General features: G+C 39.5%; 1 protein-coding gene and 1 long non-coding RNA gene across 11 annotated transcripts in view; one reads left to right on the top strand and one right to left on the bottom strand.

Annotated features, from left to right (window-relative positions):
* LOC122220284 overlaps positions 1-8619 on the top strand; it is a 58274-nt gene extending 49655 nt beyond the window's left edge. For all 10 annotated transcript variants that reach the window (XR_006202769.1, XR_006202775.1, XR_006202766.1 and 7 more), the window contains one exon: positions 8434-8619. This is a non-coding gene — a long non-coding RNA (uncharacterized LOC122220284). The remainder of the gene's footprint in view (positions 1-8433) is intronic.
* SLC16A10 (solute carrier family 16 member 10) overlaps positions 1-20594 on the bottom strand; it is a 112141-nt gene that overhangs the window by 20756 nt on the left and 70791 nt on the right. The window contains exons 2-3 of the mRNA XM_042939613.1: positions 20204-20348; positions 17553-18018 (exon numbers count right to left, since the gene is read on the bottom strand). Of these exons, the coding sequence (XP_042795547.1) occupies positions 17553-18018; positions 20204-20348 (611 nt within the window). The remainder of the gene's footprint in view (positions 1-17552; positions 18019-20203; positions 20349-20594) is intronic.

Genomic DNA, 20594 nt, shown 5'->3' with positions numbered 1-20594 from the left:
GCTCAGATCCTAGAGCCTGTTTCCGATTCTGTGTCTCCCTCTCTCTTTGCCCCTTCCCTGCTCGCACTCATGTGTCTCTCTCAAAACTAAACATAAAATTTTTTTTAAAAGAGTTGGATGCTTAACCGACTGAGCCACCCAGGCATCCTTGACATAGCATTATTTAGATCAGATCTAGATTTGGCAAAATGTTCTATTGGAATTATCAAAACCAATTTGGATTTAGATGACAGTTCATATAATCCTGCATTTTAGAAGATGGACTTCAACTTAAAATAGAAAATAAGGGCACTTGGATGGCTCAGTCAGTCAAGCGTTGGACTTCAACTCAGGTCATGATCTTGCGGTTCATGGGTTCAAGCCGCACGTTGGGCTCCATGCTGACAGCCCGGACCCTGGAGCCTGCTTCAGATTCTGTGTCTCCTGCTCTCTCTGTCCCTCTCCCACTCATGCTGTGTCTCTGTTTCTCTCTCAAAAATAAGTAAACTTAAAAAAAAATGTTTAAAAAAATCTCTAGGATTTTGAGGTAACTTGAAATTTAGTGACCCTGACAATTTCTATGCCAGATATTTCACAAATTACCAAAAATTGTTCTAGTCTTTCCTGAACAATGAAAGATGTTTAATCTGTTGGTTTATTTTAATTTTTATTCATTCTACCTAAATCCAAATTTGATTCTGAACAGTTTCCTTCTTGGAGTCTCATTCTTGGCATAGATTCAGCACTCTCTCAGATCCTTGGTTCCTGGCTAGTTTGGATGAACACCATGAACTATGAATTTAGACAGTATCTGTCTTTGAAGGAGTTAGACTACCACCTCCCTCCCTTCTGGTAAGATGGTTCCAGAGGGCTTAGCCACTGTCCACAGTCTCTATGCATAACCAATACTTGAAAGAGCACTCTGAAAATACATTGTGGCCACAAAAGCTTTGCAGATGTGGATCCTGTTTGTGATGAATGCTCTTTTTTGGGGCATCATGTTTCCATGTTTGTATTTCTTTAGAAAAGGGGATATGTCTCCTCTCCTTCAGTCTTTGTAAGACATACAGGGATGAGTCTTCTGTCAATTCTAAGAGTTATCTAATTGCTAACCTTCTCCCTAGTATCACATCAAAGTAAAAAAAAAAAAGAAAAAAAATGTATCTGAATTGTTAGGATTGAGCCTAGGTCAATTTTCTTCCCGCTGTTGTCATTTCCATATACATATTTCTGAGATTGTCTACCCCCATTTTTTTTTTCAATTTTCTTAAGAAATAAGCCTATTTCAGAGTTTTGGGGTAGGTGGAGGGGGTGTGCGATTAACAGTATTTTAAACATGTTCAGCTCTGTCTTGTGATTTTAAAGGTTTCAGGAAGAAAAAAAGCACACCCCTTTAGGAGGATAGGTAAGAAAATGGAGGCCCTGAGTGGTCTGGATTAAGGATGCCAGCATAGCAGTGAGAAACTTGTGTGACTGAGAATTGGAAGGCTGAGTTGAATTATGAGCACTACTCCTTACTGATTTTAAGATCTTGGCATCAGTTTCCTGATCTGAAACAAATACTGCACATTGGCTCACAGCATCTTTTCATGTGTCTGTTAGCCATCTGGATGTCTTCTTTGGAAAACTGTCTGTTCATGTCTTCTGCCCATTTCTTCACTGGATTATTTGTTTTTTGGGTGTTGAGTTTGATAAGTTCTTTACAGATTTTGGATACTAACCCTTTATCTGATATGTCATTTGCAAATATCTTCTCCCATTCCGTCGGTTGCCTTTTAGTTTTGCTGATTGTTTCCTTTGCTGTGCAGAGGCTTTTTATCTTGATGAGGTTCCAATAGTTCATTTTTGCATTTGTTTCCCTTGCCTCCAGAGACATGTTTAGTAAGAAGTTGCTGAGGCTGAGGTCAAAGAGGTTGCTGCCTGTTTTCTCCTGTAGGATTTTGATGGATTCCTGTCTCACATTTAGGTCTTGCATTCATTTTGAGTTTATTTTTGTGTATGGTGTAAGAAAGTGGCCCAGGTTCATTCCACTGCATGTCACTGTCCAGTTTTCCCAACACCATTTGCTGAAGAGACTTTTTTTCCATTGGATATTTTTTCCTGCTTTGTCAAAGATTAGTTGGCCATTCATTTATAGGTCCATTTCTGCGTTCTCTATTCTGTTCCATTGATCGATGTGTCTGTTTTTGTGCCAGTACCATCCTGCCGTGATGATTACAGCTTTGTAATACAGCTCGAAGTCCAATTGTGATGCCTCCAGCTTTGGTTTTCTTTTTCAGGATTGCTTTGGCTACTCGGGGTCTTTTCTGGTTCTATACAAATTTTAGAATTGCTTATTGTAGCTCTGTGAAGAATGCTAGTGTTACTTTGGTAGGGATTGCACTGAATACGTAGATTGCTTTGGGTAGTATAGACATTTTAACAATATTTGTTCTTCCAATCCATAAGCATGGAATGCTTTTCCATTTTTCTTTGTGTCTTCTTCAATTTCTTTCATAAGCTGTCTATAGTTTTCAGCGTACAGATCTTTTACCTCTTTGGTTAGGTTTATTCATAGTATCTTATGGTTTTTGGTGCAGTTGTAAATGGGACTGACTCCTTGATTTCTCTTTCTGTTGCTTCATTATTGGTGTATAGAAATGCAACCAATTTCTGTACATTGATTTTATATCCTGTGACTTTGCTGAATTCATGGATCAGTTCTAGCAGTTTTTTGGTGGAGTCTTTTGAGTTTTCTACGTAGAACATCGTGTCATGTGAAATTTGACTTCTTCCTTGCCAATTTGTATGCCTTTTATTTTTTTATGTTGTCTGATTGCTAAGGCTAGGACTTCCAGGACTGTGTTGAACAACAGTACCATTTTTACTATTTTTTAAGTATACACTTGAGTGGCATTAAATACATTCACTCTCTCTGCAGCCATCACCACCATCCATTTCCAGAACTTCCTCATTTTCCCAGGCTGACACACTATACCCATTAAACACTAATTTCCCATTTTGCTAAAGCCCTGGCAACCACCATTCTACTTTGTTTCTATGGATGTGACTACTTTAGGTCCTCATCTAGGTGGAATCATACAGTGTTTGACCTTCTATGGCTTATTTCACTTAGCATAATGTCTTCAGGTTTCATCCATGTTGTAGCATGTGTCCCAAGCATTAACAATAGAGGCTCCTAGTAGGCAATAGGCTTGAGCAATGGAAATTGAGCAAGGCAAAAAGACCCACAGCGACCACCAAGCTGAATGCAAACAGGTTCATTAAGCAACCAACCCTGAAATAGCTATAGGCCCTAACTGACCAATAATAACCAGGCACAGCTCCTAAGATTACCAAAAAAGGGAAAAATCTAGAAGTCCCCATACTTCCTCACTCTGCCCTAGAACTGTGGCCCCTCACCACCACCTCATCACGGACAGTCTCTCCCTTTGCTGTCCTGCCTGCTGCTCCCTTGTGGGGTATTCAGTAAACTCCTATCTTTTTTGTTCTGCCTTGGATAAATTCTTTCACTGCCTGCGCCACTGACCCCCCCACCCAATTGGGATGCCCCACATTTGGTGCCCCCCCCCATCCAATTGGAGCACCCCACATTAACTTTTAAAATACATATGATTTTTTAAAAAAATTACTTCCTTTATTTTTTTTTTTATGTTAAAAGTAAGGTATTATTTTTTTAAATTATGTGTATGGGTAGTTTTTATGAACTAGATATTTTATTTCAGAAGACAAAAGGAGGTCCTGGGTCTGACATATTACTCTAGATATGTGACAGGGTTGTTGTGAAGGTAAACATGATATCGAGCTTAGAAAGCACCCTCACGAGGAAGAGGTGGGACAGGGACAGAGTAATCCTGATCCCAGGATTGAGAATGTCCTGCAAGCTGAAGAGCATGAGCAAGAGACATGTGGCAAGACCTGTGAAAAATCCCTGCGGCAGCTCCTGAGTAAGAAATATAAAAGAAAAAACCACGTGTTCACATAAGTAGAGATACAGTTAAGTAGGGACAGGAATACCTGATTTATGTTGATGCTATTAAAATGCCTCATAAATTCAATAATCAATATATGGTGATATTTTAAACTCCACAGATGTATGTGGGGGTCAAGAGTGGCACGGCCATCTGTTAGCCTACTTTCTGGGCTGTGGTTACCCTCAGTGATCCCAATCTTCTGGAAGCAGCTAGGAGAAGGTACAAGGCATAGGAGGTAACGTCTTGCCTCAACACGGTTAACTATGTACTTCTTACCACCCATTTCCAGATCTTCCCATTACTCCACATTGAAACTAGATAAGGGTACTTTTCTATTATATAAACCTCACCCTGTCACTATATGTGCGTGATCAGAGAAAGTCTCTAAACCAGCTAATGCCTTTCCATGTAAGATGGAGATAAAACTGTTGTCACCTTCAAGGTTTATATAGTGAAGACCAAAAGAAAGAAAGAACTTAAAGAACATAAAGTGCTATTAGAATAAGAAGTAAGCATAAGTAGACAAATTAGTAGAACTCATACTTTAGCAATTCAACCAATCTATAAGCTCAGGGTGGAAATGGTCAAAAAATATTTTGAGTGCCAGGCACAGGCTAGGTGCTGGGGATGGAGCGGCAAAGAGGGGGCTCTGTCCCTACCCTTTGAAGTATCCAGTCTACTTTACCCATTTATTCTTTGCCATTTCCTGAGGTATGAAGACAATTCCCACACAGAACTCCCCAGTGTATTTTGTAGAAAAACTCAGTGTTCATCAATAAAATCAATTATGTTGTATAGTATAAGAGCTTGACAAAAATACACTATTGCTGGTTTTCAGTTAAAGTTAAAACTAGGTATTTAAAAATGCCTCTTGAGGGGCGCCTGGGTGGCTTGGTCGGTTAAGCGTCTGACTTCGGCTCAGGTCATGATCTCACGGTCCGTGGGTTCGAGCCCCGCGTCGGGCTCTGGGCTGACAGCTCAGAGCCTGGAGCCTGTTTCAGATTCTGTGTCTCCCTCTCTCTCTGCCCCTCCCCTGTTCATGCTCTGTCTCTCTCTGTCTCAAAAATAAATAAATGTTAAAAAAAAAAAATTAAAAAAAAAATGTCTGTGGATTTTTTTTTTCTCCCCCACAATTTCAAAAGCTCTTAGCAGTTTGGAACCTACATTCTAGGGATAATTTTCGTACTGAATATAAATTATGCATCACTCCTAAAAACTAATTGAATTACCTATACACACTTGTCTTTGTCTAAATATAATTTGGAATACATGATAACTTATTGTCTTACTAAAAGCAGCAGCTCTACCTTAGTTTACTTCTTTGTAAATGATCAGTATTCTGTCCTGTCAAGTTCCTATGTTAGCATATTACAGTTTGGAAGAGAGAAAAAACACACACACACAAAAGAAACTAAAAAGCAGACAAACAAACCAAACCCAACTAGCTTGTTTTGATGAGAGTGTTCTGTAGTTCTTTAACTTCTGCCATTAATGAAGTAGAAGCGCCCGAAGTAAAGATCCTTATTCATCTTCAGTAGGAGAATACTGGTGAATACTGCCTAAGGCACAAAACTGATAAGTGAGCAAATTTTCACTAACCTGAGTGGTCAAATTGCAGCAGATGTTGAGATCTGCAGGGAAATAAGTGCAAGGTTAGAAGGGCAAGAAAAGCAGAGACACCATTGGAAAAAATCTGGAAGAAGAGGAGATAAAGTGAAGGAGAGAAGATGTCTCATCATTAATGTAATAACCACAAGGACTGAGGAAGAGTAGTGTAGTTTTAGAAAATATACACAGTGAGTAAAGTATCTGAAGAAAAAGCAATCGTTGGGCCCTATGCAAGATTTTAAAATTTTCAACGTGCAGATTTCAATATAATACACCGGATAAAAAGTTGGCTAAAAAAAGTCATCAATCATTGGCTGGCCTTAAAGATAGAAACTAGAGGGATTCTATGTCCTAGGCTTCCCAAGGGCAATAGGAAGCAATCTTGCTTTTATATTTATTCTCTAATTTACTGTCACCTCAAAGTTGTCGCTGAAGTGACCTTCCACCATTACCTTTCATCTCTTTTTATTTTCCTCAAAGAAAACATCACTATTTGAAAACTACCTTGTTTATGTGTTTATGTGTGTACTTATCTATCAAGCTGTTCTCACCACTGCATCCCCACACCTAGAATGCTAATGGCACCCAGCAGGTACCCAGTATTTGTCAAATGAATGAATGCTTGAATCTGTTCAACTGAGCTGTAATTAGAGGAAGCCACACACATGCAAGGGAAAAAAAAAAAAAACTGGCAGAATAATGGGAATAACCTATTCTAATTCTAGTAACACCCCTTCCACTACTGTGCTACCTTGAGCAAATAAAACCTCTGATCCTCAAGGTTCTTAATCTATTCAACATCAGTACTGCTTTCCTCCCAAAAGGTTGCTGTGAGAAATGAATCAAAAAGCATATGTTTGTGGGGCACCTGGCTGGCTCAGTTGGTAGAGCTTATGACTCTTGATCTCAGGGTCATGAGTTCAAGCCCCATGTTGGGTTGTAGAGATTGCTTAATAAATGGAAATTTTTAAAAAGCCTCTTAAGAGAAAATACATTTACAGTACTATACTCTATTTATTGAAAAACATCTGTGTATAAATGGACCCACACAGTTCAAACCCATGTTGTTCAAGGGTCAAATGTAATTTTTGTTTTATTTTTCATTTTAAAACAGGCTTATAAATTTGACACAAGAATATCTCTTTACATTTCTTGTGAGTTTTTTTGTTATGTGGTCTGTTATGTGGCCCTTCTCTTAACAATTTTCTTAATATTTTCTCTAGCTTATTTTATTGTAAGAATACATTATATAACACATGTAACATATAATATGTCTTAACTGGCTGCTTATTATCAGTAAAGCTTCCTGTCAATGGTGGGCTATTAGTAGTAAAGTTTTGGAGAAGCCAAAAGTTATCTGCAGATTTCTGACCGCATGGGGGTCCAGTACCCCTAACCCCTGCATTGATCAAGTGTCAGCTGTACTTAAATTAGAAAACTTGGGGTTGCCTGGGTGGCTCAGTCAGTTAAGTGTCCAACTTTGGCTCAGGTCATTATCTTGTGGTCAGTGAGTTCGAGCCCCACATCGGGCTCTGTGCCGACAGCTCAGAGACTGCAGCCTGCTTCTGATTCTGTGTCTCCCTCTCTGTCTGCCACCTCCCCCCACCCAACCCCCACGCTCACGCGTGTGCTCTCTCTCACAAAAAATAAACATTAAAAAAAGTTTTTTTAAAGGAAAATTTGGTGGAAAAACAATGTGATTACTTTTTATTCTGCAAAGTACCAAAACATTCTGCATAGCTAATAAATGTCAAAGTAACAATCAACATAAAGATAATTAGAATAAACCAAAACCAAGAATAAAAGAAGGAAGAAAATTAAAATGTTAGCCCGTAGTATTTAGTCTCTATTGTTTTAGCCTCTAGACTAAAAACAAAATTCAAATATTAACTCCATATCAGCAATCTGATTATAGTGCAAGCAAGACTGACAGGGAAACTCTTCAGATTATACAATTCCATCGTAAATCAGTTTTAAAATGTTTCCAAAGCACAGCAACCGTCACCCACATGGCTGTAATGAGCCCCAAGGCTTTTCTCCTGTCAGAACCTTACCGTGATCAGTGATCAATGCAGCAGGAGAGATCAGCTCAGCAGCCCAGTCCTGTCCCAAAGCACAATAACCTTTGGTTTATAAGGATCCTACTGTGAAGTCTGCATTCTCTGCACTCTCTGGGCTCAACAACCTCGACCCTGAGCTCCAAATAGATCAGCAAAAGAAAAAATAAAACAAAACCAGGATAACTGCCATTGGCAACTTTGAAGAACTGAAATGTGTCAAAATGGCAAAGGAACCCTGGACTAGGAAATGAATCCTATGAGTTGACTAGGGTTACATTTCGTGAGAAAACTATGTCATTCCTCTAAAAATTCTGTTTCTGGGGCACCTGGGTGGCTCAGTCGGTTAAGCGTCTGACTTTGGCTCAGGTCATGATCTCACGGTCTGTGAGTTTGAGCCCTGTGTCGGGCTCTGTGCTGACAGCTCAGAGCCTGGAGCCTGCTTCCAATTCTGTGTCTCCCTCTCTCTCTCTCTCCCACCGCTTACACTCTGTCTCCCTCTCTCAAAAATAAATAAACGTTAAAAAAAAAAAAAAACTAAAAAAAATTTTTTTAATAAATAAAAATAAATAAATAAAAATTCTATTTCTACTATATACACATTTATATTTTAGGCTATAATAGGCATCCACTTATTTTCTATGGATACTCCTGGATGTTATTACAGTGGTTCTGCAGCTTTATAACGATGTGACTTTTGGCAAGCAACTTAACCTTTCTGTGCTTTAGTTCCTTTACCAGTTTCATTAAAAAAGTGCAACTAAATCACCCATATGATGCCTTTCAACTCGTAAATGACTGTTATATCTTTGCAGGTACATAAATATCTTATTTAAAAGTCACACTCTTCAGAGGAGCCAGGCTCAAGCCCTGGCCATACCAGCTACCAGCCTTGCATGATTGCCTATCTCACAGTGTGGCCCTGAGACTCCAGTGAAAGATAACGTTTGTGGGAACTTCTTGTATGTCAAACGTCAATAAAAATGTGGGAAATCAGTAAATGTTGCATTTGTTTAAGAAACTGGTGGTTTTAAGCAAATCCTTCCATGGCCGTGAGGACTGGACACGCTGAATCCTAAACCACATGCTCGGGAGCTCTGGACGCGGCAGCTGTTCCTGCCATGTTACTCCAAGAATGAATCTGTTCAATTAGACATGGGTGCAGACACAGCTGGCCTGTGGACCTGCACACCAGCTGTCCATGTTTGCAGTTCTGCCTCCACATGGCAGGCACTGCCTACCAGTAAATGGGCTTTTCTCCAGTTTGTTACAAAGGAATATAAACTTCCTGATTATGAGTGAGCTGTAAAAAACTAGATACAGATAACGGGGACAGAAAGCAGGAAAAGCAAAGGGGAAATGGACAGTGGCATGGGCAGTCCGGGGACTAATACATAAGAGATGTGCATCCCTCAAACTTGCTTTGGGCACTAAAGACTCTTCCCTTCAGGACAAATATATAACTAAGGCCTATTCTGCTCTGTAATCCTGGAGTTAGTGTCTACAATGGCTTCTCCAAAAGAGATGCTCCAGAATTTGGAGATAAGGATAAATTAGCAGAAATGTACTCTCAATGGATCAGACAACTCTGTCCACCTGCCAGAATCACCCAGTAAATATGGGGTAAAGCCAATGTCCAAGTATAGCCTCACAAAGGGAAGATTCTTCAAATAATATTTTTATTTCTATTCATCTTCTAATTGATATAAAAACCACAATAGGACGCTCACCAGCTAATTTAGGTCCTTCAAACTTCAACAAACTTTAATTTGATACTAATCCAACCAATTGAGGGATAAGCAAATATCCACATAATGGTTAAATTTTGAAATTATTCAAAAGTATATTTTAACAAATAAAACCTGAGATACTTAAAAACAAAACAAAAACCCTGGTGACATTAGACATTAACAAGAGAGAGGGAACAGCTTTCCAACACCAGGACTCTTTAGGGCCTTCTCAGGACACTAATGATCAGTGATGGGCGGATACTTTATAACTCTAAAATATAAGCAATTTACTTTTTTTCCATTTTCCTATAACAGTACTTATGTTAACCAAAAGAGGCCGGATCTTGTAAATTTTTACATTTGTCCATTTTTTTCTTCTGCTATGCTTAATGTTTATTGTAGAACTCAAAACCTAATGCAAAACTGTGTATATTCCCTATTCTGCTTGTCACAGGTTGTGAAAAGCGATTCAGTTTTCTCATACTGACAATGTAGTAGAGATGAGAAGAGTTGACGTACAGCTGGAAATACGGTTACATGACACCCTCTCCTTTACATCACATCAGAACACAGAAGCCTGTTTCCTCCACAGTCCTGTCCATGGCTGCACAGCAGGCTCTGAGAGCTGCACTGGCCCAGCAATGCCTCTGTTCTTAGTTCTGAGAATGGAAGGGAAACTTCCAAGGCAAAGGAAACTTGGCCTGATAACAGGCAGCACTCCATCTGTGGGGTGACTTGATGAAGGGACAGCAGACTCTTTCATAAAAAGAACATGAGACTTAGACTCCAACACTTGGGTTCAAATCCCAGCTCTGAGCATAACTCAGTGAGTGACGTTGAACTCAGCACAGTCATTTCCTTAGCCCTAACTTTGTAATTAATTATTACACTTGATACACTTATCCTTGTGATGGTTATGTGAGATTTTGTGAAAATGCCTGATACATTATGGATTCTCCCTGAATCTCCCTCTGAGGAAGCCTCAAACTGATGAAAGCATGTATGCTGTTCTTGTTTGCATGGCTCAGCACCCTGAGGTCTGGTTTACAGAATTCCTGCTTTCACAATATGAAGAGAAGGGCCCTGGCCAGTGAGGTCTAACAGTGACATTTCTGTATTGGCCCATGAGAACATCTGGCATTAATCAAAGCTATAAAATGTCTCTTGAGGTACTATATGCCCTGTTTATTGGCATATTGGTCTCAAAATTTCACTCCTAGTTTAAAAATATAAATTGTTTGTCCCCAATACCACTGGACTTGGTGTCCACTTAATTGTCCTGTCAGCATTCAAATGACCGTGTCTTTGATCACAGTATCAGATACACGGGTCTTTCTACAGATCAAAGTTTCTTTTGAGAACAATTACTTTCTGACACAAAACTGACACATTCCTATCTTATCATAAAGTTTTGAAAACAGGCTAATCAACACATATATTGCAGATTACGACACGAGTCAGTCATCTTCTCCCTGATAGAGAACTATGTGGGTCGAAAGCTTAAACACTAAAACTCAACCCCACTACCATGTTCTAGAGTCAAAGAACACAGGTACTAAATAGCTGCTTTTCAAGATGAGTAGTGGTGGAGAGATGTGAAAGTAATTAAAACTAAATCATGATCCTCGTATTGAGGATGGAGCACTTCATGTTACCTAGAAAAGTTACATTATCATTGTCATTCTTAGGCATTTATCAGTCATCTGACTGACGTGGCCCTGTGTCTTGCCAAAGTTACGTAGACCTGTGGTCAGACTATGGCTCCTGCATGCAACCCTGTTCCAACACGCACCACCCAAGGCTCTTTAAGATTTTCGGTCACTACACAGTAGGGCAGACACCAACTGTCTAGCTTTCCTAGTTAATGGGGATGGCTACCAAGCGTTCCTATTCTCTCCTTCCACATACTTACAGTAGTGACAAAGACACAGAAATTCCTCCTATTTATCAAGTTATAATTTCAACATAATGCATATAAAGATGTGGGTCAGGGCAAAACACATAAATTACTTTCTCCGTTAAAATATGGCACTTGGAGTGGTGCCTGGGTGGCTCAGTCGGTTGGGCGTCCAATTTCGGCTCAGGTCATGATCTCGCAGTTCGTGAGTTCGAGCCCCGTGTTGGGCCCTGTGTTGACAGCTCAGAGCCTGGAGCCTGCCTCCGATTCTGGGTCTCCTTCCCTCTCTCTCCGCTCCTCCCCCTCTAGCATTCTGTCTCTCTCTCAAAAATAAATAAAAAACATTACAAAAAAAATTTTTTTGAACCAAATTAAAGATGGCACTGGGGTACCTGAGTGGCTCAGTCAGTTGAGCGTCCAAATCTTGATTTTGGCTCAGGTCATGATCTCATGGTTTGTAAGTTCAAGCCCCGCTTTCAGCTCTGCGCTGACAGTGCAGAGCCTGCTTGAGATTCTGTCTCTCCCCTTCTCTCTGCCCCTCCCCCCACTTGTTTTCTCTCTCTTTTTCTCTCTCAAATAAACTTTAAAAAAAAGATGGCATGAGTGTTAATTATTCTGAAGTTTGCTGAGTTTGAGTTATTAACTGTTTAATGAATATGAATACTATCATGTCCTATAAAATGAGAAAAATATATAAACGTATGTGAAAAATCATTATGGCATCAAATAGGGAATTTTAAAGATCAAAATGGTGAGAAAATGAATTGCTTATATAATGTCGCTTTAGACTTATATATTCAGTCACTGGACAAATACTTAAGCACCCAATGTGCTTTGTGCTAGGTGTCTAGGATCTATCACTGAACAAAACAAAAAAGACCCTTGGCTTCATGAGGTTTATATTCTAGCAGATACATATATACAGATAGCCAAAAATAATCATAATAATTAAATTATGTAATATGTTAGAAGGTATTGGGTGCTATGAAAAAAGGAAAAGCAGTGTGAGGGTGTTTGGAAATGCTGTGGAGGGGAGAAGGAAGGAGGGAGTTGTAACCAGGTGGTCAGGGTATGTCTCATTAAAAGGTGAAGAGCGGGACGCTGCTGGCTCAGTTGGAGGAACGCGCGACTCTTGATCTCAGGGTTGTGGGTTCGAGCCCCATGATGGGTATAGAAATTATTTAAAAATAAAATCTTAAAAAAAAAAAAGGGTAAATAACAAAAAGGACAGTGTGGCAGGAGCAGAGTGAGCAAGGGGGGCAAAGATACAAGATGAGATCAGAGAGGCAGGAGGGGCCAGATCATGGAGTACCTTGTAGGCCACTATAAGGACATTAGTTTTTACTCTCAAAGAAATGGAGAGCCATTGAAGGATTCTGAGCAGAGTGAATTATGTATTGAAGGAACCCTGGTGGCTTCTGTGTACAGAACAGACTGCAGCAGGCAGGGAAGGTAGCAGGGAAACCAGTTGTGAGGCAACCGCAGTGATCCAGGCTGGGGATGTTGGCCTGGTCTAAGGTGTAGTAGTGAGGATAATGAAAGGTGGCCAGATCCTAGATATATTTTGAAAGGAGAACCACCAGCATTTCCAGACCGGATCAGGAGTGTAATATGAAAGAAAGAAGAGCCAAGGATGACTCCAAGGTTTGGGGCCCAATCACTTAGAAAGATGAAATTGCCATCTCCTGAGATGGAGACTGCTGGGGGGCAGAGAAGTTTTGTGAGGGGGTAAGATCAGGACTTTAGGGTTGGACATATTAAATCTCAAACAGGTAGCAGTCATTCAAGTGGAGATACTAAGTAGGCAGTTGGTTCTCAAAGCCCGGCAGAGTATTCAGGAAAGAGGTCTGGGTGAGAAATACAAATTTAGAGTCCCTGGCATAGATAAGATGTTTGAACTCTGGAGACTGGAAGAAACCACCAATGGAATGAGTAGATAAAAAGATCAGGGACAGGCCCTGGAACACACTGATATGAAGAGTCAGGGTGGAAAAGGAACCAGCAAAGAAACTAAAGAGTGATGGAGAAGTAGGACGAAAACTAAGAGTGTTATACTTTTGGAAGCTAAGAACTGGATAAGGAGAAACCATAAATATGTAGCCCAGAAAATAACATAAAACAACTCTCAGGCAAAAGGGACAAATAATAAAAACTGAAGCAGCTGCCAATAGGAATGTTTATTTAGAAAGTTAGGCCTCACTTAAACTGATCTAGAAGATTTGTACCCTCACAGTGGAGACTGTAAGTGGGTAGGCCTAAAAGAGAAATCATTTGACAGCTTTCAGGAAACAATAGGATTCCTCATCTTTAAAAGTCAACTACTGGGGCACCTGGGTGGCTCAGTCGGTTGGGCGTCTGACTTCAGCTCAGAGGGTCATGATTTCGCTGTCTGTGAGTTCAAGCCCTGCATCAGGCTCTGTGCTGACAGCTGGGAGCCTGGAGCCTGTTTCAGATTCTGTGTCTCCCTCTCTCTCTGCCCCTCCCCCGCTTGTGCTCTGTCTCTGTCAAAAATAAACATTAAAAAAATAAAGAAATAAAAGTCAACTATTAAAAGAGAAAACCTCCAACCCTGCTTCAAGAGCAAGACTGACACAGAGCATGCATATTTTCTCTCAAGTCTCGTGTACAGCCTAGCAGGTAAAAATCTTAAGAGTTTTTAACCTAACCACTTCATTGTACTTCTGGATCTTCAAAGAAGACCTAGATAAATTAATTCCCTGCTTGATTAGGGATCTGAATTTAACACCAACCTCAAGCTCAAGGGCCAACTCCAATCCTGGGAAGCTTTTACTAAGCCCTTTTCCAAATGGGTATCATCTCTCTCCTTTGACTCTTCTATAGCCCTCACTTAAAGCCACTCAATCAGCAATCACATTGTCTTTAAATTAATTCTCATTTTTATACCAGGACTGGATAGATGCTTTACATACATTTTTTTTCTAATCCTTACAACTCTACACAATTGGGTTTATCCCTATTTTATAGATGAAGAAACTGATGCTCACAGGAATTACTCAAGGTCATGCAACTAGTTAGGGACAAAACCCAGATGTGTCTTACTGCAGAGCCCTTACCTTGACCCAATATACACTACTGCTTCTGGAATAGAAATGCCACACCAGTAATTACTAGTAACTATTTCTGTGACCCTAGACACGTTTTTAAATCTCTTGGTGCCTCAGTCTTTTTATCAGTGAAATGAAGATGTTGCATCACAAGTACTCCCTGTTGTGAAGATGAAATAAGATAATATATGTAAAAGTTGTAAACTATATAACAGCTCTTATTATTATATTTACTAGATTTTATCCTCCTTCGACAGGTTCTTATACCTCCTGTGTATTCCCTTCAATACACAACAGAGGGTTTAATGTGAATTGAATATCATCTACTTGTATTTGGAAAGATGTAAGACACTTTTTCCTCCTCTAAGGGGAAGGCTGGATCCATGAAGCCTGGATTAAGCAAGTATCCACAATCCAAACCTTAATTTACAACACGAGCAAGCAACTTGGTGCACCCATTAAACACGAGACTTCAACAGGCTGCATGGCAACAGCCCGCAACTGTCTGGTGTTTCCTCTCCAACACAGCTTTTAGTGTTATAACTGTTCGACAATGCGAAAAATCACAAATGAAAAATATCAATACATTTTCTAAGAAAACATGCCTGGAAGGAAGGAGAGCAGAAAAAAGACCTGGTTTGTTATTGGAGTTAACAGAGACCCTATTGTTTTGTGTACTATCTGATTTACAGCCTCCTGATGACAATAATATCTAGAATACCATCTAACTCATCACTCACTATGAAATTTGATTTACTTTAAGGTTAGAGAGGGAGGGAGCTAAAACATAAGAGACTCTTAAAAACTGAGAATAAACTGAGGGTTGATGGGGGGGTGGGAGGGCAAGGAGGGTAGGTGATGGGTTCTGAGGAGGGCACCTGTTGGGATGAGCACTGGGTGTTGTATGGAAACCAATTTGACAATAAATTTCATATAAAAAAAAGAGAAAAAGACCAATAATATATTTATTAAATTTCCTTAGGCATACTCACTTCACTTAACATCTTTGAATATGAAGAAGTCACTTAACATCTTTGCTAATGATGGATCTGTTTTCCAACCTACACAGTAAGGACTAATATTATTTTGCCTATGTCACAGGTTTTTTGTAAAGGTCAGATGAAAGAACATATGTAAAATTAATTTACAAATTATAAATGTTACAAGAATAACTAGACAGTCACCCACCACTTGCCCTTTGGTAAATGCCTGGTATTAACAAAACAGGGGTGCCTGGGTGGCTCAGTTGGTTAAACATCTGACTTCAGCTCAGGTCATGATCTCACAGCTCATGGGTTGGAGCCCTGCATCAGGCTCTGTGCTGACAGCTCAGAGCCTGGAACCTGCTTCAGATTCTGTGTCTCCCTCTTTCTCTGCCCCTTGCCTGCCCACGCTCTGCCTCTCTCTCTCAAAAATAAACATTAAAAAAAAAATCAGTCATAAGTTGCAGACAACCTTTATTTAAAAAAAAAAACAAACAAACTGAGATACTGATTTCTCTGTGTGCGCTCACTTTGTAGTACCTAAGAGAATTTTTAAGTTTTTTTAATGTTTATTTATTTGAGAGAGAGAGAAAGAGCGTGAGCAGGGGAGAGGCAGAGAGAGAAGGAGACACAGAATCCAAAGCAGGCTCCAGGCTCTGAGAAGTCAGCACAGAGCCCGACACAGGGGCTCGAACTCATGAACCATGAGGTCATGACCTGAGCTGAAGTCGGATGCTTAACTGACTGAGCCACCCAGGCACCCCCCTAAGAGAATTTCTTTTAAAAAATCTATTCATCTTTGAAAAGGACACCACAAATGTTTTAACTCTAGAAGCTATAGAAGAGATGGTAAAGTAGATCCTCCCACAACAGATCTATATTCCAACAACAACAAAAAAGCTTCAGATGGTTCAGATATGCCTTCCTAAAAGGGTAAAAATGGACTGTGAAGTCAGAATGTAGCCACATACTAAAAAAAAAAAAAAAAAAGATGTAGTCACACACTACATATGTGACAGGTGTCACATACGAGGTCATTTTATCTACTACCTCAGTCTCTGCAAAATGCCGAGTGACTCAGAGTACTAAAAACCAGTCCTTTTCCCTGCCTCCCATTGGTTACCTCAGTGCTTCTTCAACACCTCTGGCAAAACAGGAATTAGGAGAATAGAGAAATCAAAATTAGTTCTAGATGATCCAGGACTGCTTACCATTTCTCTTCCTGTTTCCTTGACTTAATTCTTTTCTGGACTAAGCATAGGAACCCACAAAGGACTGATGTCATAGCTTACAAGCTGACCACTTGAGCCCAAAAATCCTTGAGCTGTGTTACCAACTTCCACCAAAACTTTAATGAAAAGTTACACAAATATCCAAAAGTAGACTAAGAGCTAGAAAAGATCCAAATTCTTACACAGTATACATACCACAGAAGAATGTACCTTTGCATCATTTTGCTTGTCACTTATCAACTATGTTGAACTATAAATATATTTTTAGCCACAATAGCAAGAAAAAAGGAAGGGACATAATAAGCACTTTAGAGCAAATTTTGCCAGGGGCAGATACTTTAGACACTGCCTATTCTTGTTTCAGTATAAAGAGGCTTAAATTTGCCTTTGTGATAGAAATAAACAAAATAAATTGCTTGAGTACTTGAATTCTAAATCTCCTATGAAATCCTTGCCCTCCCCTCATTTGAAATTGCTAACTAACATTTCTCAAATAATCCTCTGAATAAAATCCCCACTTTCCCAGAAGTATCCCACAAGTAGGTGTAATGCTTCTTCGTGTCAAGACCATTTGGCCTTTACAGCCTACCTAATTTCTGTACCATTCTGTCAAAAAATAATTTATTGATGTGGGCAAAATCATTGCCCCATCTTTGTCCCTGATTATGATTTGTAAGCTACTTAAAGAAAAAGTGACCAACTAAGTTCTTTGTATTGATGACATTTGTTCCGGTATTTTAGCCTTCCTTTTTTTTTTTTTTTTAAAGTTTTTTTTTTTTTTTTCCATTTTTTACGGTTTGGCAATTTTTTAAATTCCAAAAGCACACCACGAAACCTATCCTCTATTTAATGATCTGATGGATGTGTTGCCCTTGTCTTAAGGGACCTTGAATTTCAAGAGTCCCTGAATTACAACCAGGATAATGTTTAAGACCAACCTCAACGTGATCTATCTTGCTCTTCTAAGAAATTTTCCTGTATGAAATAACAATACCCGTTACCAGCAAAGCCGGAGAAGCATACTCACCAAGTGAACATAAGGCACAAAGTATCCAAAAAGTGCAAGCGGTATTCCAACTGCCCAAACCGCATAGGCTGTCACCTTGAAGAGGGCAAAATTGAAAAATTTTTTTGGAGGACTAAACTTCCTCCTGGAAAAGAGGGAGAATCTGTTGTTGCCTCCTTTGGTTCCACCCTCTTTATCTTTGGCACTTGGAGCAAGAGGTCGGTACGTAAAGCTAGCCAGAAAGAGAACAAACATGAAGATGCAGAGGACCCTCAGTGTGTGAAAGAGGCCCACGGTGTCGGTCAGAACCCTTAAAAGGAAAGGCAGCAAAATTGTGAAGATGCTGCTGCCGGCGGTGACAATGCCATTCACCAGTCCAAGGCGCTTCTTGAAATAGTGTCCCAAAATGACCAGCGAAGGCTGGTATGCAAAGGAGCAGCCACAAGCAAATATGATTCCATAGGTAAGGTACAGAGGCTCGATGGAGCTGTGGGGAGATGAAACAGAGAGAAAGCAGCTTTCATTATTTTTATCAAGTGCTTGGTAGAATAAAACCTTCTAGTAAGAGTGGGTTTTAGCTCTTCAACCGATTTTACACAGATAAAAATTTAACAGAAAGAGGTGAAAAACTCAACAAGCTAAGAATATGACACTAAAAATATTTTCACGTCATCTGAATGGATAATAAAATGCCTCAACTATGTGAAAAATGACCATTAAGGCCATCAGTGATTTTGTTCCTCTTCCTCTTTTCATGGATTTCAGGTGAACCGTGCAGCACTCAGTCAGAACTGTTGTGCTCACCACAACTCAGAAAGGACAGTGCCAGGAAGGGCTTCAGTAAAATGACAGTGATTAAACTAACGAACAAAAAAACCTAGTCTCAATAAAAGCTTTCGAAAATTATAATTTTACTACAAAAACTCATTATTTTATTGAGACTTCCCAGACACTTGCTAAGCAATCTATTCAAGGGAAAAGCTGCATTTGATATTTTCTCCCCAAGGTTATTTCAGAAACATTTGTACAGAGAAGCAGTTGTGTCTCATTTCTGCTGGCCTAACGGCTGTGGACCAACCTTCGCCCCTGTACTGCACGGCTCTCAGCATTGTGCAAGACAGCAAAAGACCATGTTCTGACTGCCGGAAGACGAGGGGAAGTGTGTTATTAGTGATCCCACCTTGTAAGTTTTAAGGCCACGTATGCCTCAAAACAATAATAAAGGATTAAGAATTGTATAGTTTAACCAAATAACTTAATTACATATCTCTTAGGAACATCAAGGATATTATTACATTCTTTGAAACAATTAAGGTAAGGAGTAAAAGAATACTAAATTTTTTTCTTTTTGAAAAGCCCAATTCAAAAGGCTGTATCTCAGTAGCAAAGGCAAATTATTTATTAGAAACTAAGACAGATAAAGTTGGTTAATAATTAAAATTTGAACAATAACACCAGTCTAGCAATATGCTAAGGTAATCATAAGGAACTCTAGAATCTGATAAAATCAAGGCATGTTGGCAATCTTCTCTGAGATGCCCTTCCCCCATTATTAGTCCACAGCAAGCACAATCTCCAAATGAGGCTCAAGAGTCACTCCTAGGTTTTCCCAGGTTAATTTTACTTCACTCTGATCACCCTCTACTCAATCTCCACTCTATTCCATAAACATATATTCAGCAGCCATAGGTTCCAGGTACTTGACGAAAAAAATATTAAACATGTAAAAAACACCCTATTCATAATCTTTGTGAAACAAGACATCTACCCAAACAATATAGAACAAAATACTTCATTCATGCTGCCTCAGTGCCTCAGTTTTTCCACATAAGTAGTTTTCAAGATAACTGCAACTTACTTCCTAAGGTGCTATTTTTATTTAACAATTTTAAAGGAAAAATCTAAACCCACTGTACATTTCTCTGCCTTTTTCAAAGCATATATTAAAAACAGTATTGACAACACGGTACAATCATGGACACCTGTATCTATACAATATGTCACAGTACTGTAAATCTGTCAGTTGGAAAACCTGAGAGCCATGGATATAAACTGGAAACATCCTCTTGGGCACTATTTTAAATACTAAGTGCTGCGTGATATTAAGCTTTGTATGTCTCCTACAGAGTAAAGCGCATAAGCACAAATGATGGCATTTTCAATGCTGCTCAGCATCTTTCACTTCTAAATTTTCACCTCAGTAACAGCTGGTTCAAATCGCTCAAGTTTGACAACTGGAAAAGTGCAGTGTACATCAGTAAATATCAACCATGTGTGTAAAGAGGATCCCGAGAAGGGATGTGATGTGACCTGGAGTTGCCAGAGAAGGCTTTCCTAAGAAAGCTGAACTTGAACTGTAGGAAAGTGAGTCCACTGTTCGACACCTGGAATTTATACCACGTGACCCCTCGCTCCCCTTACAGCTTGATAGCTTTTGATCAGTGGGTTAAAAAAAATGCAACTGAATAAATAATATGAGAGAGGTACAAACAAAAGCATTCAAATTATGAAGCTCTGACTTGCTGCCATGGATAACACTGTGTAAGTCATAGTGCTTAAAGCTTACGCAATGAAAAGAGGATTTTTTCCTCGTAAACAGCAAAGTTTCTGAAAGCACAACTTTATGGTATCTAACAGTTCTTGAAAAGCAGCATGAAGAACCAAGTCCTTACCTTACAAAAGAACTGGACAGGAGTCCAATGAATCCAACAGCAGCACCCACGACAGCTGTCTTCTGACAACCAAACGTGTCTGTGAAGACGCTGGCTATTGGGCAGCAAAAGAAAATCATCCCCATGGACAGAGAACTTACCCACGCTGTAAAAGAGGGACAAAAGGGACATTATGTTATGGCAAACTGCATCTGTAGTTATCCCATAGGATATATAATATAAATTTAGAATAACATTAGTGCAAAAAAGCTACTACTTTTTTGGAATGGGAAGAAATTGGAATAAATTAGAAACAGATCTGAATCACAGCCCAAAGGACTGGCCAATACTAATTATAACTGGCACAGCAATTATTTGTGTTTAACTGAATTCTTAGTTTGTTTCCGTAATC

This window comes from Panthera leo, chromosome B2 (assembly GCF_018350215.1).
Source record: "Panthera leo isolate Ple1 chromosome B2, P.leo_Ple1_pat1.1, whole genome shotgun sequence".
NCBI classification, from domain to species: Eukaryota; Metazoa; Chordata; class Mammalia; order Carnivora; family Felidae; genus Panthera; species Panthera leo.
This window is presented reverse-complemented; position numbering and strand designations above follow the sequence as displayed.